The sequence below is a fragment of the Cucumis melo genome, chromosome 10 (assembly GCF_025177605.1).
Source record: "Cucumis melo cultivar AY chromosome 10, USDA_Cmelo_AY_1.0, whole genome shotgun sequence".
Classification (NCBI taxonomy): domain Eukaryota; kingdom Viridiplantae; phylum Streptophyta; class Magnoliopsida; order Cucurbitales; family Cucurbitaceae; genus Cucumis; species Cucumis melo.
Window position 1 is genome coordinate 9,007,825 of NC_066866.1, and position 25,254 is coordinate 9,033,078.

The window sequence follows — 25,254 nt, forward strand, 5'->3', positions numbered from 1 at the left end:
GAAGAAAGGTTGGAGCCAATAGCTTTGTGAGAATATCAGCAAGTTGCTTGTCAGAGAAGATGTGACAAACAGAGATATCTTTGCGAAGAACTTTTTCCCGAATAAAGTGATAATCAATCTCAATGTGTTTTGTTTTTGCATGGAAAACAGAATTATGAGCAAGAGAGATAGCGGAAGCATTATCACACCATAGTGTTGGTGAAGTTCTTAGAGGAACACGGAGATCATAGAGAAGTTTCCGTATCTAGTAAAGATCAGCAGTAGTAGTGACGAGAGAACGATATTCTGCTTCTGTGGAAGAACGAGAGATTGGAGGTTGCTTTTTAGAAGACCAGGAGATTAGATAAGAGCCAAGGAAGGCAATGAATCCATAGGTAAAGTGTCTATCAGAAGTATCACCTGCCCAATCAGAGTCACAAAAGGTTTGAAGAGAGAACAAACCTTCGCGAAAATTTATTCCAAGAGTTGGAGTACCACATAAATATCGGAGGATGCGTTTGACTGCCAAGAAGTGAATGACAGTCGATTTGTGCATGAATTGGCTAACACGATTTATGGAGAAAACAATATCAGGACGAGTAAATGTAAGATATTGCAAGGAACCAACTAGTTTGTTGTATAAAGATGGATCATTAAAAGGTGGTGCAGTGGTGTAGAGGTCAAGAGAAGAAGATATTGGTATGGTACAGGAATTTACAGAGATCATTCCTGATGTGTGAAGAAGATCATTGAGATATTTGGCTTGATTGACAAATAGGTCATTAGGGAGGGAATGTATTTCGAGACCACGAAAGTATTTTAAGGGACCAAGATCAGATATTTGGAATTCAAGTGCTAATTGAGTTTTGAGGAGAGAGATATAGAAAGAGTCGGGGCTAGTGACAATGATGTCATCTACATACAGGAGTAAGTAAGTGAGAGAAGATCTAACTGATCGAATGAATAAAGAAGGATCAACGTTGGACACAACAAATTCTAGTGTAAATAAATAAGAGGTAAAGTGTTCAAACCAAGCAAGAGGAGCCTGTTTGAGGCCATACAGACTCTTGTGGAGAAGACACACGTGGTTTGGGCAGGTTTTATCTTGGAAACCTGTAGGTTGAGACATGTATACTATTTCCTGAAGAATACCATGAAAAGGCATTTTTGACATCTAACTGTGTCAAGGACCAATTGTATTGAGCAGCCAGAGCAAAAGTAATTCAAATAGTAGGTTTCTTGAAAACAGGACTAAAAGTTTCATCAAAATCAAAACCATGTACCTGGTGATAGCCTTTTGCAACTAGGCATGCTTGTGACAAGCAACTGAGCCATTAAGATTATATTTGGTATGAAAAACCCATTTATAGCCAACAATATTCATGGATGGATGTCGAGGTACTAAGGACTAAGTATCTTGTGCTTGAAGAGCATTAAATTCCTCACACATTGCGTTTTGCCATTCAGGACATGGCAATTGTTTCTGTACAATGGAAATTCTGATACTTGAGTCAGTTCATGGATAATACGTTGATCTATGTTTAGAGTGTTGTACCTTAATTCATAACATTGTAATTTGTCAATTACTACACTTGCAATATAATCTCTTATCATGGTTCTAAGGTCCCCCGGATGTAGATTCTGAGCCCTCGAACTGGGTTACCAAAGTTTGATGTGTTCTCTGTGCTTTATGTGCTTCCGTAGTTGTTCTTTCTGTTATTAACTCATAATACAACAAACAGTACAACAATAACTAAGAAATTGGTCTGCAAAAATGGAGAATAACTTATATGTATTAAGACCAATTGAGTCTAAAACAATTTTAAATCATGAGATGTTTAAAATTGATGAGACACAATTGAAAAGGCAAAGAGTTTCTCAGAGTACCTATCTTTGACACGTAAGACTTGGTCATATTAATCTCAATAGAATTGAGAGATTAATTAAGAGTGGTCATCTAAGTTAATTAGAAGACAACTTTTTGCCTCCATATGAGTCTTGTCTTGAGGGTAAGATAACCAAAAGATATTTTAATAGAAAATGTCTTAGAGCAAAAGAATCTTTAGTGCTCGTTGACTTGGACCTTTGTGAACCAATGAATGTCAGAGCACAAAAATGTTATAAATATTTCATCAGTTTTATTGATAATTATTCAAAGTATGACTACATTTACCTAATGCATCCTAAGTCCAAGGCCCTTGAAAAGTTTAAGGAGTATAAGTCAGAGGTTGAGAACTTGTTAGGTAAAATAATCAAGACACTCTGATGGGATCGAGGTGGAGAGTATATGGACCTGAGATTCTAAGACTGGTTGATAGAACATGAAATCTAGTATCAACTCTCTACACTTGGTCGCCTCAGTAGAATGATGTATTAGAAAGAAGAAACAGAACCTTGTTAGACACGATTCATTTAGTGATGAGCAATGCTTAACTGCCCGATTCATAGGACATGCAGTAGAAAATGTTGTCTATATTTTGAACAATGTTCCCTTAAAAAATGTTTATGAAACACCTTATAAGTATGACAGGGCATAAATGTAGTTTCAAATATATATATAACAAAAATAAACTAAAACATCTACAAATATAGTAAAATTTCATTGTTTATTAGTGATACTACTATCATCTATAACTAATAGACACTGATAGACATTGACAAACTGTGATATTTTACTACATTTGAAAATATTTTCAACAGTTTGACATTTAAAACAATTTCCCTAGAGAGTAATCTATTTTTATAAAAACTTCCAAAATTTAGGATGATAAAATATTATTTGGACGATCTTTTAAACTTAATTTCAAAAGTTTAGGTAGTATAAAGGTAAACTTAGGAGCGAAATGCACGTGCTTGTAAAAGTTTAGGTACTGATGAGAAACATTTAGAAAATTTAAGGTCAAAACATTCTTCGTTGTCCCGTGACTAAAATCGCAACTAAAGGGAAAAAAAAGGAGTATTTTGAAAAATATAGTGTTTTTTGAAAGTAATGACAAAAATAGGATAGTTTGAGAAAAAAATGATAAGAATAGTGTGTCGGCAACATTGAGTCCTTGGGTTTACTGAATAATTTATTCTATATTTTCTATGGTTTGTTCACATATTGAGCTCAAATCTTGTATATTGTTTTCCAGGGAGTAAACGTGTACGTCTTGAACAAAATTATTATGAACAATTGCAAATAATATAAATAAAAAAATGTGCAAGTGGTAATCGACTTGTATTAATATATATTAAATGTATATTAAATTATTATACATTTAATAGATACTTGTATTAAATGTATAAAAGAAATCATATTAAATTCTTACCACGCGATAATAGTAAGCGCCATCAGGTGTAACGAAGCGTCTGGTAATTGACTTGTACTAGGAAAAATAGTTATCTGATACTGTCGGCTCATGTGTTGCTACTGCTTCTGCGCGAAAATTATGTAGCAAATGCCACATTGCTATATGCTCTAGATGATTCCTAGGCCAATCTTAATCGTGCTTGCCTCTTAAATCAATTTGGTGGAGGGTCAGATATGTGATGCTAAACTCTAGTGGCATTTGCAACATACCAAACTTTCATAACACACGATTTGCTTGATGCTTCTCAACGATATGAAGACAAATCATAGGACCTATGTAAATCTATATCACTTGACGATTATGACATCGATCAAGAAGTAATGCCATAATGTTGGACGTGTATGATGTCCAATTAATTTGTTAAAAAAACAAACGTAGGTAGGCAACAAAAACCATAACTATACAACATTCGTATAAAAGTTTACTACTTGAGGGCGCATAAATCAATCAAATATCATTCAATAGGTCAACAACATATTTGCTGATTGTTCAGATGAAAGTAGAACACCGCTTCATCTCATTTGTGAAATAAATTATCAATAAGTTATAAATAGTGCAAATTTTATTAAAAAAAACAACATATACATGAAATAATACTTAAAACTCAACGATCGACCAATTGAAGCCTGTAGTGGTCTTTGTGGCGGCACAATAGGAAATCTGTCATATGCCCATACTTGTAGCAACATTAATGGGCCAGTGATCTCTAGAGACTGTACATTACTCGCTCGACACAGTTTCCTATACAACCATGCGATGCATGCAGCGTCCCAAACATACGTACTATCCTGGTCGAAATCAATTATAAGTGGAAGAAACATACAATGGACTAGGGTGTTTGACTTGTTGGCAAACAGAAAGTCGCCAATCAACTGCAACATGTATACACGAGTGTATCTCTGAACGCTCAGAACATCAACATTTGATGACAATTATGTAAACTATTCTGTCAACCATGTAAGACTCAACTGTTGACCTTTTATGTCAGGTGATAAAACTCCTAAGTAATCTTCGTAGTGTACCTTCCAATTATATTTCAATGATCCTACCAAAGGTTCACCATCCATAGGTAGCCCAAACTAGACTGCAACATTTTGGAGTGTGATAGTGCATTCCCTACAAGGCATATGAAATGTGTAGGTCTCTAGTCTCCTAAACTCGACCAAAGTAGTAATCAAGTGCCAGTCTAACTGCATAAATCCTACTTGAGAAACCTATATAAATCCAGCAGCCTATAAATATAACACAATATGTTGATCAAAGGGGATCGTGCATTGAGACGCTGCCTTTCTCCTTCGATAACTCTAAACAACTACAGAGGAGGTATCCCATATAGATTGTGAGCAATTGGTCGATTGTAGATATAGCTGGGTAGGATCAACCGGACTAGGTTCCATTGTGCAAATAACCTAAAAAACATTCCATTAATAATATATATGTATTGCAGTAATAACATAAAGAAGAAAAGTTTGGCCACATAAAATTAAAGAATTAAAAATATTACATGTCCAATTTATGAAACAAAATTTTGAAGGCATAAAATTATATAATTGTATGATTACAGTAGTATGAATTAAGTTGTAAAATTTACAAACCAATCCACTAAAACTAAAGTATACATCCAACGCTAAGATATACATCAAATAATGAAATCAAACAATTACATAGAAGTAGTACATTAATAATTTCAAAAAGCCTAAAATATACACATTAGTGTCTTGAAGAAGAAGAAGTACGTTGAGGACAAGTACGTCAGTTATATCCTACTTTACAGAGAGTGCATCTAAGTAATTGACCAGACTCTTTCCAATCCATTTCATTATGGATATTAGCAGTTCTTGGTCAATCGGGTCCTTTAAGTAAGTCCACATTTGCGCGAACTTGAGTGAATGATAATTCAGATTAATAGTCTAAGTGTTGGATTGGATGGAATTGACCGTCATAACAACATTTAAAGTTCGACAACAAGTAGCATTCATCAATGTATGGAGTACGTTAGGTGCATGTAATTACAAATTGCAATTACATGCGAGCATGAAATCTTAAACGATTGCCACTTGTTGCAAGAATAAGTCTTTTCCATCAAACTTACTACTTATGTGTGCTGGCCTTTGTATAGAGAAATCATACTCATACCCGTGTAAACCTCAGACGTCTAAGTTTTTTCTATCAATGGATGTCACTGAATGTGTAAAAGCCTGTTTTTCCCACCTCTTAAGCTTTCTCATCGCATGTTTCATATAAACATCGCCACGATCGAGTGCTTCACTCATTTCATCTCTTTGACGTTCGAAGTACAGAATTGTGCGATAAAAATATTAATCTAACCAAAGAAGTGATGGGTAACATTTGAGCTCCTTTAAATACACCATTCATACATTCAGCTGCGTTGCTTTTCATCCACCCATATCGATAGCCATTATCGTGTGACTGAGTCCATTTTTCTAGGTCAATATCTTCAAAGAAGTCAAGACACTCCGGGTTCAATTGCTTTATTTCTTTTATGCTCTTTTTAAATTTGCGCCTTTTTTGTAAAAATTATTTGAATAATTTAATTTTTACAACAAAAGCGCAAATTTATAAAGAGAATGAAAGAACTAAAGTAATTGAATTCATGTCTTGATTTCTTTGAATATATTGACCTGTAAAAATGGACTCAGTCTCACGATAATGGGTATCGATATGGGTGGATGACAAACAGTGCAACTGAATGTATGAATGGTGTATTTAAAGGAGTTCGAATGTTATCCATCATTTCTTTGGTTAGATTAACATTTTATCGCACAATTCTGTATTTCCAACGTCGAAGAGATGAGATAAGTGAAACAATCCATCGTGGCGATGTTTATACGAAATATGCGATGAGAAAGCTTAAGAGGTGGGAAAAACGAGCTTCCGCACATTCAATAACATCCATTGGTAAAAAAACTCAGACGTTTGAGGTTCACATGGGTATGAGTATGATTTCTCTATATACAAAGGCCATCACACACAGGTAGTAAGTTTGATGGAAAAGACTTATTCTTGCAACAAGTGGCAATCGTTTAAGATTCCATGCTCGCATGTAATTGCAGTTTTTTAATTACATGCATTTGACATATGCACCATACGTTGATGAATGCTAAATTGTCAAACTTCAAACGTTGTTATGCTGGTTGATTCCATCCAATCAAACACTCAGACTATTGGCCTGAGTTATCATTCACCGAAGTTCGCCCAAATGCGGACTTATGAAAGGACCCGATCGACCAATAACTACTAGGATTCACAGTGAAATGGATTGGAAAGAGTCTGGTCAATCACTTAGATGCACTCTCTGTAAAGTAGGACATAACAGACGTACTTCTTCTCAATGTGCATCTTCTTCTTCAAAACACTGATATGTATATATTAGGATTTTAGGAAGGTTTAATGTACTACTTCTATGCAAATTGTTTGATTTCATTGTTTGATGTATAATAGTTTCAAAAATAATTATATGAGACCTAACTTTTCTTATACGTTATTCATATATATGCATCAAATTTCATTATTCACACTTAAAAAGATACCTTATTTTTTTTAAAATTTCTTTTGTATCATTTTCATATATACGTTTGGGTATACTTTGATAATAAATTTAGATGTTGTGACTAAAATTGTAGTGGATTCATGTATACTTTAGTTTTAAAATAATGTATTATTTTCATTCAAACTAAGTTAGGGTTTGATGTATATTTTAGTTTTAGTGGATTGTTTATTTACTTTTACAACTTAAATTCATACTGTTGTAGTCATCCAATTATATAATTTTATGCCTTCTTAAATGGTAGTTTCGTAAATTAGATGTTCCTTATTTGTAATTCTCAAATTTTGTGGTCTTACTTTTCTTCTTCTTCTTCATGTTATTACTGTAATACATATGTGATATTAATGAAATAATTTTTAGGTTATTTGCAGAATGGATCCAGGTCCAGTTGATGATACACAACTATATCTACAGGCGACCCATTGATCATAATCTATATAGGATTCCTCTTCCACAGTTATTTTGAGTTGTCGGAGGAGAGAGGCAATGTCTCAGCGCACCATCCCCTTCGACCAGCGTATTACGTCATATTTAGAGGTTGTTGGATTCCTAGGGGTTTTCCATGTTGGATTCATGCAGTTAGACTAGCACTTGATAACTACATTGGTCGAACGTTGGAGATCGAAGACCTGGACATTTCATATGCCTTGTGGGGAGTGCACGATCACGCTGCAGGATGTTGCAGTCCAGTTGGGGTTACCAATGGAAGGTGAGCGTGTGACAGGATCGATAAAATTTAACTGGAAGGTTTTGTGCGAGGATTACTTGGGAGTTTTACCGCTTGACATGAAAGGTCAACGGTTGAGTTTATTCCATGTTTGGTGGAACAATTTCAAGAGTTGCCACCAGATGCTGACGTTGTGAGCGTTGAGAGATACGCTTGTGCATACATCTTGCAGCTGATTGAAGGCTTTTTATTTGCCGACAAGTCAAACACCCTGGTCCATTGTATGTTTTTCCCACTCTTATTCGATTTCGACCAGGCTGGTACATATGCGTGGTGCGCTGCGACCCTCTCATGGTTGTATAGGGAACCCTGTTGAGCGAGTCATGCACAGTTCCTAGAGATTGTTGGCCCATTAATGCTGCTACGAATATAGATATACGATAGACTCCTTATTGTTGGGCCACAAAGACTGCTGCAGGCTTCAGATGGTCGACCTTTGAGTTTCAGGTACTATTTCATGTACATGTTTATTTTTTAATAAAGTTTACACTATCTATAATTTATTAAAGATTTCTTTCACAAATTAGATGGAGTGATGAAGAAAATTGAAAGTTTGTAAACTAATTTTTAATTATTGTAAATTTCAATTTTAAGTGTATAAGACCTTGTTGATTAATTAGTTAAATGTCTAAGTTTTTAAAAAGTAGGGTATATAGTTTTTTACCACGAAATTAAAACATAATAATCATAATATGGATTTCAAAATTAAAACATAAAATAGGGTAGTTTTTTACTAAGAAATTAAACCCACGCACATCCTAAAAATCCCAAGAAAGTAAAAAAAAAAAAAAAGAAAAAAAAAGACTCTAACTTAAGAGAAACACGCTCATTACTTAAATCAACAAACGTAAAAATAGATAACAAATGCAGAGGAAGTAAAAGATGGAAAAATAATAAAAGAAAAAACTCAGTGACATCGAATTATATTGTTTGCTAAATCTTTTTTGTTTTTATTTCAAGATTTATCATAGGTTTTAAAAACATCGTGAAAAAGGTAGATAATAAAATAAATTCATGGATAAAAGTAAGTTTATAAACTTAATTTGAAAAATGAAAAAAAAAAAGCTCGAAATAGACTTTATTTATTTATTTTGGTTCGTTATCCATAAGAATTTGAAAAGATCAAAGTAAAGAAACAAATCAATTTATGGAGAACATAATACAAAAGCTTTTGGGCGTACATAAGTGGCCACACCTTAACAAACACTGTGAAAATGAACTCACTTTACTTACTTTGATCTCCATTATATTTTAATTACTCAACACACAAATGAAAGAAAAGAAATGCAAAGGAAATGAAAATAAATGTTGTATGGATTAGAGACGCAAGTGGGTTGTGTCACTTTCAAGAGGAGATAAGGGAGTTGTTTGGAAATTGAAAGCAAAAAATTTATTTAGTGTAAGCTTATATAATTTGGACTCCTAAAATATACTTGAACATGGGGTTTTTCCCTCAAATCATATCTCTTGCTCCCACAATTTTCAAATTCCATTCTAATTTAGTTCCTAAATTTTAAAGCTTTGATTTTAAATTTATAGTTTTAATATGACATTTTCCATTTGGACTCTATTTGACTATTTGTTTTTCTTAAATGGATTCTTAATTCTTGTATCTTTATAAGAATATAATTTCAACTATGGTAATATTTACATGAACATAAAATTGACATAAAACATAGAAGTCTGAAAAAAAAAATCATATACACACATATAATAATAGTAGTTAGGTACCAATTTTTACTTTCTAATTAAAGAAATAGATAAAAAAATAAATAGAGTATACAATTGATTTATGAATATTGCAGTAATTAAGTGGCTGGAAAAAGTAGAGTTTAAATAGCAACCAACCAATCATTATTATATTTTCGATGCCTTCAAACTATATTATAAAATTAAAAATAAAAGTAAAAAACAAAAGAACCATTCAAATTCAAATAATAATAATAATAAAAAAACCATTTAAAGGAAAGCCCAACATTTTGTATCTCTCTGGCCTACTGAATACTTTCCTTATTCCATTTATTTATTTTGCTCTTCAATCAAATCTCACCCTCAAAATTTAATTAAGTTTCCTATTTATTATAAAATATATAAAAAAGGCTAAACCATATAACAAAATCAAATAACAAATCTATTCAAACAATATAACTAAATTCAAATTATTTTTACAACAAAATATCGTATTTTGTATCTGGTCTACGATTCAAATGACGAAAAAACCGAAGGAAAAAGTGGAAAATTTGGGAAAAGCCAACTGTAACATAAATTAAATTAATTTAACAACACAATAATGAAATCAAATAAAAACATAAATTAAATTATTTTAACAATAAAATGGTGTACTCGAACTACAAATAAACATACCTTGTAATGAAAAAGTGGAAACAAAAACGAAAAGAAGAATGCTTTTTTGGTGGATTTTTGTGTAAGAAATGGAATGGGCAGGGGTTTTTTTTTTTTTTTTTGTGAAGAATGGAAGAGCAGAGTGATTTTTGGTTAAGGATGGGAGTGAAGAGAAGAAGTTTTTGTTGAAGGATGGAAGACAGATCGACAAAGAAGAGAAGTGAGAACGAAAAGGAAGTTTGAAATATGAATTTAGGAGGAATTTTGGGATTTTAAAGAGGTGAAATCGTGTACCAGGTACACGACTTCTTCACTGCATGGCAGACAAGTGTCAGATGCACGTGAATACAGTGTGTCAAATGCGCGTGAAGGAGTGGATCAGATGCACGTGAAGGGACTTCGCTTTCACTAAGTAAGGTTTGACTCTGATTTAAATCCAACCTTTTGTTTTACTTTGTTATAATTTTATAATAGCGCCGCCCTAAACCCTTCTTTCTCTCTCTTTCTAACCACCACCTCCCGTCGATCACTGCCGCCGCCGCCGCCTCCCTTACTCTTTGCCAAGACCATTCTCCGGTTGGTATCGCTTTTCCTTCTTTCTCCTTCTCTTCGTTTTCCTCTCGTCTGTTCTCTTTCTCCCTCACGTACGCCTTTTTCTCCTGCGCAGCATACACTGCCAACTCTCCTAGAGTAGAGTAGTACATTTTTCGAGGGAAGATGGCAAATTCAAAGTATTAGAGGGGTAAAGTTGGAATTAACTAAAAATGAAAATTATATTGTAGGTTTACATTATTTGTTATATATGTAAATATTTAGTATGATTTTTTTTACCATTTATTTATTTATTTTGAGTTTAGAAACACATGAGAATTTGAATTTTTTATTTTGGTTGGGAGTAAATATTTTATGTCTTATTATGTGTTGTGTTGTATTATTATGTCTTAGAGGCATTCCCTCCCAAATATAAATAAACATCATTGAAAAAAAAAAGAATGAAAAAGAAAAAGGCATGTTTAAAAAGGGTACATGGGCGCTATACAAAGATGTGAGAAGTCACTAGATTCCATATTTCTTAGTCAAGCTCTCGTATATCATGGGTAGACAAACTCTAGCGCTTAAATGATATCCAGAAACTGGATGCAAGTCAGAGAAAACAATCAGTGTTTGAAAATCATTTTCAACAAATTTACACTATTTTTGTTATTAAGGAGAAAAAAAATAAAGTTCGATCAAACAGTTCATTCTTTGGGGACAAACAAAACCAACTATATGTAAGATAAGGATATTTATAGGCTAATTTAAAGGGAGAAACAATTATTTAAATAGCTTACAAAAGAGTAACCTGATATCAATTCATCTATGTTTTCGTTGTCAATTTTGCCATGAGCCATTGCTCCAATCTGAATAAATAATAATCATTTAGTTTTCTCTCAAAATGATGAGAATGAAAAGAGTGCTTGATAGTTGATGTATAATATGAGAAATTGCAAAGTTTTACGGTGTCTGATTAGTAATTACCACAAATACTAGATTGACATCATTGACATCGTTACTAAACGTTTTGAGGTTGTAACGACCCCACTTTCCGGACTAAGCCGAGGTCACTACTCAATACTAAGACTCGACCACAAAACATAAAAAAATCATAACGGACCGGTTACGATTCATTAAAAACGTTAGAAATATTATAAAAAAGCAGTTTCGGGCCCTATTTTAAATCACAGTCACGAAAATTTCAAATGCAATACTCAAGTCATCAAACTCAAAATCACAAAACCAAATATTCTAACAAAAAAAAAAAAAAAACATCAGCGGAAGCATAAAAAAGACCAGACGCGTCCATATGGCCTTCACGCATCCTTCTTGCCCCTCGTCGGTCTGCCCCTCGCTGTACCCTTACCTACAAAGTTAAAGAAGAAAAAGGGTGAGTATAAAATATACCCAGTAAGGGACCCACTACTGGGCCCGTTAGGGAACAACAGTTAACTTCCTATTCAGGGGTACCCTACATAGCAGTCTAGTGGTTTCGTAGAACGCACATATCAGTCTCGTGATCCCAAAGGATGCACGTATCAGTCTAGTGATCCCGTAAGATACACCTATCAGTCTAGTGATCCCGAGGGATGCACATATCAGTCTAGTGCTCCCGAAGGATGCACATATCAGTCTAGTGCTCCCGAAGGATGCACATATCAGTCTAGTGCTCCCGAAGGATGCACATATCCGTAAGGTACACTACCCCAATAGACGAAGCTAACCGTTACCCCTCAGTCCATACTAAACCGTCTACAACAGTCATACCCCAACAACATTCATATTACAATTTTGCCATAGGCTTCGCCAGTCAGATAGTATAGGTTTAAACAACTACATCCTCAGTTACTATATGCGTTTCTGCTCCACACACCATTGTGATATCCCTAGATCCGATCAACTAGTCAATCAAAAATCGGACTCACCGTCCTTCCACGACCAGACTCCATAATCAATGTCCAGACAAAAGACTACCACGAACCTAACCGTAAAACTTTAAGGTCCATCGACATACCAATCCAATCCACAACGTAGCCCATTAACATAACTACAATATACCGAACATCCGGCATCGGTGTCTATCCGTAAACAACTCCTTACACCCGATGGCACACAAGCTACAACTAGCGGTCGCGTTACCTTTACATCAAACAAGAGCATAGCGACGATACTTAAAAGTCAAACACACATACATTTAATCAGTACAGTTACTAACGTGTAATCCCCTGTGGATTACTACGTTTCCAGCCTCGATCCGAGGTCCAGTAGTAGGAAAACCCTTACCTGATACTTGGTTATGCCCCTCGATCGAGTCCACGCGCAACGGGTCCACCTAAACGAAAACACAAGGGTCTTAAACGAGGATACTAGTGGAAGCCATTTTAAATGGTCCTAAGCAACATCCGTTGACTTACCCGAAGAAAGGAAAGCTATCTCCAAATTAACTTGCCGTGGGACCGTGAACTTGAGCGTCAAACCCCTATTACCTTCAAAGAACGAAAGATGGGACCCAGTCTTACTCCAATATTCAAACTCGAAACGATTATAGTAACATTGGGTAAATTACCAAAATGATCCTTACCGAAGACTCACCGTGACCCGAAGTGGCGGGAGAAAAAATATGGCTTAGGTGGCTCGGCTCGGCTTGGCTCACCCTCGGCTCGGCTCGGCTCGGCCTCAGCTCGGCTCAGCTCATGGCTCGGCTCAACTCAGCTTACGGCTCGGCTCGCGGCTCGGCTCAACTCGAATTGCGGCTCGACTCGCGGCTCGGCTCAACTCGGCTTGCGGCTCGCGGCTCGCTCGATTCGGATTCGTGGCTCGGGTCGGCTTCACTTCGCGGCTCGGGTTCAACTCTTTTCTCCTTCCGACAACGACGGCGGTAAAATGCAGCCCCTTGGTGTTCTGTCTGCGTCGGGCACACGGGATGAGGGGAAGGAAGCGCCGGAGGCTGCGATTGGAGTTAGAGACAGATCCGGTGTCAAATGGAGGAGCGGTAAGAAGCTCGGTTGTCGCGGGGGCTCAACGACAACAATCGGCCGGCGGCGTCGATTTCAGGTGAAGCTTCGACGTGGGGCGCGACTCGACGGAAGAAGACGAGGAGACGCGGACGAAGGCGGAAGCGTGCGTGACGGAAAAGGATGGTGGGAGCCGGCGGCGGTGCTCGCTGGGTGAAGACGGAGGAAGAAGAAGGTGAAGTCGAAGCGGCGGGGGGGGGGGTGTGTCGCGCGCCTTTTAGGGTTTTTTTAAAAAAATTATTATATATATATATATTAACTAATAATAATATCAAATAATAATAATAATAATAATAATAATAATATTAATGTTAAATTATAATAATTATAATAAATAATAAATAATAATAATAATAATAATAATAATACTAATAATAATAATAATAAATGATAATATTAATATTAATATTAAATAATAATGATAATATTAATATTAAATTATATATAAAAATTATAATAAATAATATTAATTATATTATTATTATATTAATTTACAAATATTAATTTAAGAAATTTCATATCCCTAAATCTTTTTTTTTTCTACCCTCTTCTAAGGAAACTGAGAAATTACTCCAAAATTTTAAATTTTCGAAAAAATTTACACAAAACGATAAAAGTTTACCTCGAAAATTCGGGACATTACAAAGGTAATCTTGTGGATCAACCCTTTTTGGAACTTGAGGAAAGATTTGAGTTATTGCAATTATTCAAGGTTACAAAAACTTCTATGAATTAATCAATCTTTCAAAATATATTACCTCACCCATCTTCACGCAATTGACATGTAAGTATTTGATCACGAGATTTCTAACCACTTGCGATAGTTTTCTACGATTGCCTTTGGCTTTAGTGCTAAGCTTTTGGAACAATTGAGCTATAATAATCATATGTAAGAAATTTAAATAGAAGCATTGTAAGAACTAGTTCCATTTACATAACTAGCTACTAGTATTCTGCTGAGCAAGAAAAACTAACCCATCATATCACAAAACTCGTCCACTGATTATATTTAAGTACGAGGGTCAATTTTAATGAAAATTCCTTTGTCAGTTCTTATGAATACCGCCTCCATACAAATTCGAGAATACATGATATGGACAAAAGCCTGTCATAATAAAAATTAAAGATTATATTTTGTTCAAAAAAGAACATTAGTGTTGGCTTAGGAGTTGTATTAAAGGTCAAAGGAAAACATAATTCAATTTTTTTTTTTAAACTTTGAGGAAATGTTTTAGATCGGGTGGAAGGATAGAATTTTAGTATTCATACAAATAAACAAGTCCATTTTTTGGTTTTCAACATTACTATTCTAAACTAGGGTATTAATTTCATCTTTTCACCTTTTGAAAGAATTTTTTATACTCACATCCTCATGAACTATATTACGTCTATACTTGTATGGATCCATTCTCTTCCACCGCAAGAAGTCAGCATGTTTTTCTTCATTCAAAATAGGATGGTTCTGAAGAAATATGCACATAATAATAATAGAAAAAACAACACCATCAATTACAAGTAGAAAGAACAATTTATTTTAATCTAGAAATTCTAGTAAAGATTAAAGGTCAAACTTAAAAAAGAAAAAGGACTGAACATATAAAGCTAATGCATGTATACATAGGATAATGTCACTAGATTACATGTTTGGATTTGAAAGCATCGAGACAGATGAAATGCAACATATGGAACCTCTACCTTCCTAACAAAGGCAAGTGTCAAATATGCCTTATCAAAGTGACTCTAGATTTCATGTTTGGATTTGAAGTAACCAATGAAATACTACGATGTGCACCCAAAACATAAGTAGATCCCTCTTCAACCTCACAAATGCTACACTCATCATCTCTCACCTTCCATTTCCTTGAACAAGGTTGTAGGATCCCTCCTCCCATATTTCACCCTTACAAACTAAAAAAGTAGAAATTAGATATAGATTTACAATTCAAACAAAAGCTCATGTTACATTACTATTCATATCTATGATAATCTAATGAGGCTACAGGATCTATAATGATCACCAACAACATAGAATAAAATGAACGTTGAGAAATGTTAAAGTCCTAGTCATTTTGTCATTTTTCCTTCAACTATAATAAAAATGACTTCGTAACAACCCCATACATTGCACTAAGCTTGGGAACAATACCAAACTTCCTCACCTGATTAACCTGAAGTTAGACATTAACCTATTTTAAAAAAACTAAGATTCTAATATTTGTTCAAAGAACCTCAACGATCTAAAAAATCACGATTATCATTTTGTAGAGGTTTACATCTCATTGGATTCTTCATTCCAATAATTTGTTGGTTGTATTCAAGTTAAGTTGTTTCCCTCTTCAAATTTTGTTGTATCTTGTTTGACAGTTTATTGGCTTGGATGCAATAATTCTAATCTGATTCAAATTGTTGAAGATAAGGATGTCTCATAGCTTACGTTAGTTTTACAAAAATTTCCTCAAAATGACTTATGTGTTGTTGTTGATCAGTGATGCCTAGCACTTTATAAAATATAGTGTATTTTAATTCTCGTGTAGTAGGAAAAGAACATTATGTTCAATAGACTGAGTTGGATTAAAAAATAATTGATTTTAAAGCTTTTGAATCCTTACAATTTGATAACCTCATTAAAGAAGGTGCAATGTTTGGTGATAAATCCGTTCTAAAGAAAGCTATTTATTTGCTTACTTTCAATAATAGTTTTGAACTTATTATGGTTTGGTCTAATCATACTTTTTTTTGATATCCGTTTTAAAGAAAGCTATTTATTTGCTTACTCTCAAAGAAAAGTGGTGCATGGGTGGTCTGTAAATTTACTACCCACGATTTTGTTGTTTGACATTGTCAAGGATGATCATTGGCAAGCAACATCTTGAATGGTTGCTGAATGTTGACTCCTCCAAGTTATCATTGATGAATATCTTCTTTACATATACTTGATGCATTAGAAGACTACATAGGCTACAAACATTTTTAAGGCTCTATAATAGCTACTTTAGTCATATGAGAACAAGATTAAAAACATTACAATCATTTAGTCATACGAGAACAAAAATCAAAACACTATAAATTCCACGTTTGATTCAAAGTATTTTTTTCATAAGTTGCACCTATCCCTACAACAAAATAGCCTTTCAATAACATTTTTTAATAACATAGATTATAAAATGTTATTAAAGAAAAGAAAATATGGAGGCGGGGGGAGGGGGATTAGGAAAAAAAAAAAAGAAAAATGGGCGCGAGACTAAAACGCAACTTAGAGAAAAGAAAAGAAAAACTCGATCTCTCATCTTCTCCGGTCGATCTCTCATCTTCTTATGAGTTTGTCAAAAAAATTTGTCTCAATCATTGCGGAAATAACTTCTCGTTATGACCACAATTTTTGCCCAGATGAAAGAAGCTTCATATTCCCCGTTCCTTAGGACGTTTTCATTAGAGTCAGGGTCTTTGGTTTCTTTCACTTTCAGTAGAGCTAACATAGCTTGAGCTTTCAGAAGAGAGTACCTCTGCATATGAACGTCTTGAGTTTCTTGAGTCTGTTAAGGAGTTAGATGTAGACAAATAATATGCTTCTTTGCTTGTCTGAGTTGTATCCATGTTTCTTGATTTAGCTTAAATCTTGTAGGAAAACATATTTAGGGAGGAAGTCCACCCAGTATGATTAATGCCCTCTGAAATAAGGATATAGTCTTTTCTGCCTTTATCAACAACTCTGGAAACCTCAGCTAAATTTCCTTTTATGTTCAGTGTCTTTCATAACCACATGTAGTGCCCATTTTCCTCTTGTGTTGATCAAAACTTTAAAAGATTTTTTTTCAACCATTCCACTTCCTCTGGAATTGTCAATATCGAAAATGACTTCTCGAGACCAATTTCAGTGATTAAAAATCAAATGCTTCTTGTTTTTTTATCCAAAGACAAAGTATACTCTTTCCTTTCAACTTGGTAGTAATAGGGAAACTGTTTGGAAATAAACATTGTTCAGAAGTAGAGATAAAGAGACAAGGTTTGGTCAAGGTTGAGTAAGAGATGGGGTATGGTGAAGTTGAGTTTAAAGACAGGAGATGGGGAAGATGAAAGTGGTATGATGGTAAGGAAGTAGATGATAAATGCAGGTAGAATCAAAATATGATTTGGTGGTTGTGAGGGTGTAAATGCTTACACTACAAGAAAAGGGAGAACTCCCGACGCAGAAAAACATCGGGAGATATAGCAAAATTTTCAAGAACGGATCTCCCGATGCATAAACGCGCGTCGAGACGAAAGTCGGGCAAAACGAGTCTAGAGAGAATTTTCCAACGCACAAAACGAAGCGTCGGGAGATCCTAGACATATCCCAACGTGATGATGTGCGTCGAAAAATCCTCTATTTTTTTTTAAAAAAAAACCCTTACATTATTAAATGGAAGATAGTATAGATCTATTTAAAAAAAAAAATACCTCCCATCTCCATCGTCATCATCTTCATTGCTTGGGTAACCATCCATTTCATCATCTTCTTCAACTTCCTCCTTTTTTGCAGCTTCTGCGTGCAAACGAGCATAAACATACAAGGATTCAGACAAAAATCAAACCATGTTGACACATTAGCAGTAAGTAAACAAAAAAAAAAAACAAAGTCGCACTTTACCTTCTAAACTCACCATTGTTGCCAATAACATAAAGAGCAATTACAACACCATTTCAAACTCTTGAAGATAACAAAAACAGAAATAAAAAAGAAATATTAGGAGAGCTAGAATGAAAAAAAGAAACCCATTGATAGAAAATGAAATTAAGAACAAATTCAAAGAGGGTTTGTATTTAGGATTTTAAACTTTGAATTACCTCCAACTAAGAGGTCGTGACAGAGACGAAGCAGGAGGTAGTGGCAGCGGCGGACAGAGCGACCACTAACGACAACGACGATGCACCAGCACTAACAGCAACAACGGCACTAATCCTGACAGCGGAGGAGCAACCCTAGTGCACTCCATTTCTACCCATCCCTTTCCCCTTCTTGGCATATATGTGAAGAGGGGAGGGTTTTTTAAAGGCTAACTCCCGATGCTTTACTTAAAGCGTCAGAATATATCTAAGAATTCCCGATGCTTTACTTAAAGCGTTGAGATATATCCAAGAACTCTTGACGCTTTACTTAATGCATTGAGATATATCCAAGAACTCTGGACGCTTTACTTAATGCGTTGAGATATATCCAAGAACTCTCGACGTTTTACTTAAAACGTCGGGATATATTCAAAAAACTCCGGACGTGTTGCTTTGTGCGCTAGGAGTTCTTGGATATATCTCGACGTTTTAAGTAAAGCATCAAAATTTCTTGCCTCTCTCGACATCTCAGTTTGTGCGTCGAGAGAGGTCCTAACTTCCGACGCCATATCTCTCGACGATGTAAAACGACGTCAAGAGATCTTGAATTTCTTGCAGTGTTAGCTGCCGATTTGGTTTATTGCCGTCAGGAAGTGGAATAGTCGTTTCTCTCTCTCTCTCTCTTATTGTTTGATTATTATTCATATCATTTATTTTGTAGACGTATTTCAAGTTTTTTCAAATAAATTACTATTTACTTGTCAAATAAATAGTAACTTGCCAAAATAAATAGTAATTTTAGAAAAGAGGTTTTAACTACTACGGCCTAAATAGGGTGCCTTATTACACGTTTGACCTAATGTTGCCAAAATTTTCATAAATGTTCTGCTTCAATTTTACACAAATGTAGAGCCCAAAAGACCAAACTACCCATCTTTATTATTAATAATATATTAAAAATAGAAAATTGAAATAAGGAAAGTCGACCAAGAGATTTGCATTTATTAGATATTCTATGTAAATATGGTAGGTGATTAATTTTATTATGATAATATTATAATCAAAATTACCCCATAATTATTTTTCTTTTTTGTGGGTTTTGTTAAAAAATTCTTCACTACTGATCTCTCTCCGTCCATTCTTTCTTATTTTGTTCATCTCCTTTCAAATTTTTTATGGTGAGAAAGAGTTTATAATCTATACAAAATTTGTTTGAGTATATGAAAAATATATAAGATATTACATAGTTCATGCTTTGGAAAATTTGTAAGGTATATGGAAAATATATAGTATATTATGTAGTTCATGCTTCGAAACATTTTTAGGGTATATGTGTAACGACCCAACTCCTTATACTGAGTCGAAATCATTACTAATATAGAACAAGCGGTTTAAGTCATCAAAATTATTAAAAACACATAAGGTTTGAGAAATTTTATTTATGAAAATTTAAACAAGGTAGTTATGCAAAAAAATGTAATGCGTCCTAAAGTCCTACTCGGGCCCTATCTACATAATAAGATGATGAGTAATGAAAAGTACTCAAACTCAGATACGAAAGTCTAAAATAAGGATAAGCGGAAGCAGTAGTCCCTATGGCCCTCCACGGTCACTTCGGGTCGCTCGCCAGCTTGCCCTTGCCCTTGCCTCGTCCTCTACCTGAAAACATGAAATGAAGAGAGTGAGTATAAAATACTCAGTAAGGGACCCACTACTAGTCCCACTAGGTGCCTGTTAACTTCCTGTCAGAGTCCTGTAACTGGTACCCAATCTCTGGCACGTTCCCGAACACGTGCAACATGCGCTCCCGTAGGAACGTAACTCTGGTCTTCGGTGCCCCGGGGGACACCTAGGACAGTCGGGATGCGAGGACCCCGTCGAGTCACTCGAGTCATATCTATATCCATGCTAGACTGGTGTCCCGTCGGACCACACAGTCCTCAATAGGTGGTGATCCCGAAGGACACCCAGCAGGTACGACTCTAACAGATTAAGCTAACAGATACCCTAATTGCAGTATACATACACATGGCATCAGCATATAACATATCACATAAATCGTCTCTACACTCTCCGTCTCGACATTCGTCGTATAGCCATAACAGCTCTCGCCACACATAAAAGGCTATAGTATAACCATATCGTCAGTTGCATCATACTAACATTTATTTCAGGCATCGTACTGTCTAATTCTTAACATGAAAAATTGGAGCATACATAGTCTCATACTTCTAAACATGAAGCTAGTAGTAGAATCTCTTACCTGGAGATTTACTTGACGAGTTCTAAAAGTGAGAAAAGGTGTGCTTTCCAAGCAGCAGGGCCCTAAAAGATTAGAGACAACAATTAAACCTAACCTTCAAGGAACAGAGACCCAAGAGTCGTTTGAAGCAACTTACCCCGAAATCAAGGTTGCGTTAGTCCCCTTTAAGTCGAGAAATGATCCTACGCTCCAACACCAATTTGTCCAACCGGCCCCCTTTCAGAAAGATAATTTAATTCAACCAATGAATTATTTAAAAAAAAAAACTAAAATTCCTCTTCGTTGGGTATACCAAATCCCAATTACTTTCCAAAACTTACCAAGGAACGTGCGGAACGGCCGAAATCTGTGTGGCTCCAAAGGTAGGGATCGGCTCGGCTCACCAGCAGGCGCGGCTCGGCAGCAGACGCGGCTCGGCTCGGCGCAGGAGCTGCACGCGTGCGGCTCGGCTTGATGGGCTGGACGCGGCGCGGCTGCACGCTGAGAGGGCTGGCCGACGCGGGTTCGGCTTCGGCTTCGGGCGCGCGGATGTGGAGCGGCTCCGGGTTCGGGTTCGTCGGCTGGAGGCACGCGCAGGTCGGGTTTTCGGAAGATGGCGCGGTCGAGCGACGGGCTTCGCGGCTCCGACGGCTAGCGCGCGGCGGTGTGGCTCGGATCGAGGTGCGACGCGGCTTGCGGCTTGGCTGCGACGCGACGCGGACGGTGGAAGATCGGCTGGCGGAGTCGGGCAGCTGACGGCGCGAGTCAGGCGGCTTGAGGTCGGCGGGACAGACGCGAGCGCGGCGTGCGGCGGCTCGGCTTGATCTGTTCTCCGACGCGCGAAGGTGGCGCTGCCTCGGCTTCGGGCGACGGCTGCAGACACGGCGCGGCTGGGAGGGTGGTTCGGCTTCTACTGCGGCCGGCTCCGACGCTTGTGCTTGAAGCTGGCGGCGGCGTGCGGCGGCGGCGCGGAGAGTGGCGGCGGCTAGGGTTTTCTTCTTTGGGGAGATGAGGAGTCTCACGTCTCCCAATGCCTCCTTTTTAAAAGAATTTAAAATAATAAAAGAATTTAATAAACCCTCTTTTCTCTCTCTTCAATTAAGCCACCCTTGACCCTTTCCAAGGCAAATAATTAATTTGCTAATCACCATTAATTTGATTATTTCACCCCTAACTTCAATAATTAAAAAAACCAACTTTAGTTTAATAAGGGCTTCCCCAATTATTTCCCATAAAAATAAAAGTAAAAAAATAATACTTATTGTCTTAAACAAAATAAGGATTCCCAACCTTAATTACTCGAGAAAATCAAAATGGTAAGGTTCTTCCAATAAATTTAAAATTCCCATAACCACACTTAATATTAATGACAATGGACAAAACAAAAAGAAATATCGAATTTTGTGGGCGTTACAATCTTCCCTCCTAAAAAAAAACTTTCGTCCTCGAAAGTTCTAATCCTCGAACAGCTCGGGGTACTGGGCTCTCATGTCCTCTTCTTTCTCCCACGTGGCCTCTTCCACTCCATGGTTCTGCCAAAGGATTTTGACCAGTGGAATTTCTCGACTGCGAAGCTTCTTGACCTCCCTCGCCAGGACCTCGACAGGCTGCTCCTCGTAGCTCAAGTTCTCGCTAATCTGTAGTGGCTCGAAGTCCACCACATGTGTTGGGTCTGCGACATATTTCCTCAGCATGGAGATATGGAATACGTCATGCACTGCCGCAAAAGATGGGGGTAGCGCCAAGCGATAAGCCACGGGGCCAATCCGCTCCAGTATCTCGAACGGCCCTACGAAGCGTGGACTCAGCTTCCCCTTCTTCGCGAACCTCAGAACGCCCTTCATGGGTGCTACCTTCAGAAAGACCATATCTCCCACTTCAAACTCGAGGTCCTTACGTCGTACATCAGCATAACTCTTCTGTCTGCTCTGTGCTGTCAGCATACGAGCTCGGATCTTCTGTATGGCTGCGTTGGTAGTCTGCACTAACTCGGGGCCTAGCATCCTCTGCTCTCCAACCTCGCCCCAGCAGACAGGGGATCTACAGCACTTGCCATACAGAGCCTCGAACGGTGCCATACCGATAGTAGCCTGGTAGCTGTTGTTATAGGCAAACTCCATCAGATGCAGATGGGAGTCCCAACTTCCTGAAAACTCTAGTACGCAGGCTCGCAGCATGTCTTCCAAAATCTGGTTCAATCTCTCTGTCTGACCATCGGTCTGAGGGTGGAATGCTGTGCTGAAGTCCAACCTCGTACCTAAAGCAAGTTGAAGTGCTTTCCAGAACTTCGATGTGAAGCGAGCGTCTCTGTCTGAAATGATGGATACGGGTACTCCATGTAGTCTCACAATCTCTGTCATATATAACTGTCCCCACTTACTGGCAGTGTAAGTGGATTTCCCTGGCACGAAATGGGCCGACTTCGTGAGTCTGTCGACCACAACCCAGATCACCGTGTAGCCGTTTAGGGTCTTGGGCAGTCCCGTAATAAAATCCATCGACACACTCTCCCACTTCCACCCTGGCACACTCAAGGGTTGCAACAACCCTGCTGGATGCTGCCTAGGTGCCTTCACCTACTGGCACACCAAACACCTACTGACAAAGTCTGCCACTTCCCTCTTCATGCCCCTCCACCAATAGACACTCCTTAAGTCCTGGTACATCTTCGTACTCCCAGGGTGCATGGTAAACGGAGAACTGTGAGCCTCAGTCAAAAGCTCCGTCTTAACTGCGGTGTCTTCCGGCACACACAGGCGTCCCTCAAACATAAGGCCATCGTCAGCGGATATGGAGAAGTCTTCGCCTTGCCTTGTCTCCACCATACGACGCTTCTCGGCCAAGTAAGGATCATTCCACTGAGCAGCGATGATCTTTTGCCTCAAGGTTGGCTGAACTGACAACTGAGCCAACTGTGCGGTAACCTCACCCACTGAGACTGCAATCTCGGCTCTCTCAAAATCCCTGAGTAAGGGGGTCTGCTTGGTGATTAGCGCTGCTGAATGTGCAACCTTCCTACTCAGCGCGTCAGCCACTACATTTGCTTTACCTGGGTGGTATAGGATCTCGCAGTCATAGTCTTTCACCAACTCGAGCCACCTCCTCTGCCTCATGTTCAACTCCTTCTGAGTGAAGAAGTACTTCAGGCTCTTATGGTCGGTGTAAATCTGAATCTTCTCACCGTACAGATAGTGCCTCCATATCTTCAGTGCAAAGACTACAGCTGCCAACTCCAAGTCGTGGGTAGGGTAGTTCTGCTCATGAATCTTCAACTGGCAGGAGGCATAAGCAACTACCTTACCTTGCTGCATCAGGACACAGCCCAGTCCCTTCTTGGAGGCATCACTATAGATCACAAAGTTTCCCGAACCATCGGGCACTGTCAGGACTGGTGCAGTCACTAGCTTCTGTTTAAGCTCCTGAAAGCTACGCTCGCATGCTGGGCTCCATACAAAAGGGGTTCCCTTCCTGGTCAACTGGGTCAACGGGCTGGCTATACGTGAGAAGTCTTCCACGAACCTCCTGTAGTAACCTGCCAAGCCCAGAAAACTTCGAATTTCACTAACCGTGGACGGTCGAGGCCAATTGGTCACCGCTTCAATCTTTGCGGGATCCACTGAAACTCCCTCACTGGAAACCACGTGGCCAAGAAACGTCACCTTCCTTAACCAGAATTCACACTTGGAGAACTTGGCATGCAGCTTGTTGGCTCGAAGAGTCTCCAAAACCTGGTGCAAGTGCTCCTCGTGCTCAGCCTCAGTTTTTGAGTAAATCAGGATGTCGTCAATGAAGACTATGACGAACGAGTCTAGAAAGTCCTTAAACACCCTGTTCATCAAATCCATGAACACTGCAGGAGCGGTAGTCAAGCCGAAAGACATCACCACGAACTCGTAATGTCCGTACCTCGAACGAAAGGCCGTCTTGGGAATGTCACCGTCCCTAATCCTCAACTGGTGATAGCCTGATCGCAGGTCGATCTTGGAAAAGACAGTGGCTCCCTGCAACTGATCGAACAGGTCATCAATCCTGGGCAAGCGGTAGCGGTTTTTGACCGTCACCTTGTTCAGCTCTCGGTAGTCAATACAAAGGCACATCGACCCATCCTTCTTCTTCACGAACAATACTGGGGCTCCCCAAGGCGACACACTGGGCCGGATGAAGCCTTTGTCCAGCAACTCCTGTAACTGGACCTTCAACTCCTTTAGCTCGGCTGGAGCCATTCTGTAAGGGGCCCTCGAGATAGGGGCAGTGCCCGACTCTAACTCGATGGCGAAGTCTACCTCTTTGGGAGGCGGAAGTCCTGGGAGTTCATCTGGGAAAACGTCGGGGTACTCCCTTACCACTGGTTCGGAAGATAGGGAAACTTTTGGCTCTCTAATATCCACTACGCTTGCCAAGATGCCCCAAGTACCCTGGCTGAGTAGTTTACTAGCCTTCATGGCTGAGATGACCTTGGGTATACATACCATGCCTGCCCCCCTGAATTTGAAACTAGCCCCGGAGGGAGGGTTAAAGACAACTTCCTTGCCAAAACAGTCTATATTTGCATGGTTGGCTGACAGCCAATCCATGCCTAATATCACATCAAAATCCTGCATGTCTAACACTAGCAAGGTCACGTCTAACATACGATTCGCTATCTCTACCCGACATGCCTTTATTTGTTCTTTGGACAACAAAACCTC

General features: G+C 38.0%; 1 protein-coding gene across 1 annotated transcript; it reads right to left on the minus strand.

Annotated features, from left to right (window-relative positions):
• Positions 1 to 244: 244 nt before the first annotated feature.
• LOC107991988 (uncharacterized mitochondrial protein AtMg00810-like) lies at positions 245 to 18,161 on the minus strand. Its single transcript, XM_017047499.2, has 4 exons — positions 18,146 to 18,161; positions 17,956 to 18,040; positions 1,263 to 1,305; positions 245 to 1,120 (listed from the first exon to the last, which is right to left on the minus strand). The coding sequence occupies exons 1-4, from the start codon at positions 18,159 to 18,161 to the stop codon at positions 245 to 247; spliced, it is 1,020 nt and encodes a 339-aa protein (XP_016902988.2).
• Between the last annotated feature and the right edge of the window lie 7,093 nt (positions 18,162 to 25,254).

Coding starts and splice junctions, on each gene's coding strand:
- LOC107991988 (XM_017047499.2), bottom strand. Junction 1,306..17,955: donor GATGACGATGGAGATGGGAG/GTATTTTTTTTT, acceptor TTAATGGCTCAG/TTGCTTGTCACAAGCATGCC. Junction 1,121..1,262: donor TTGCAAAAGGCTATCACCAG/GTACATGGTTTT, acceptor GGTATTCTTCAG/GAAATAGTATACATGTCTCA.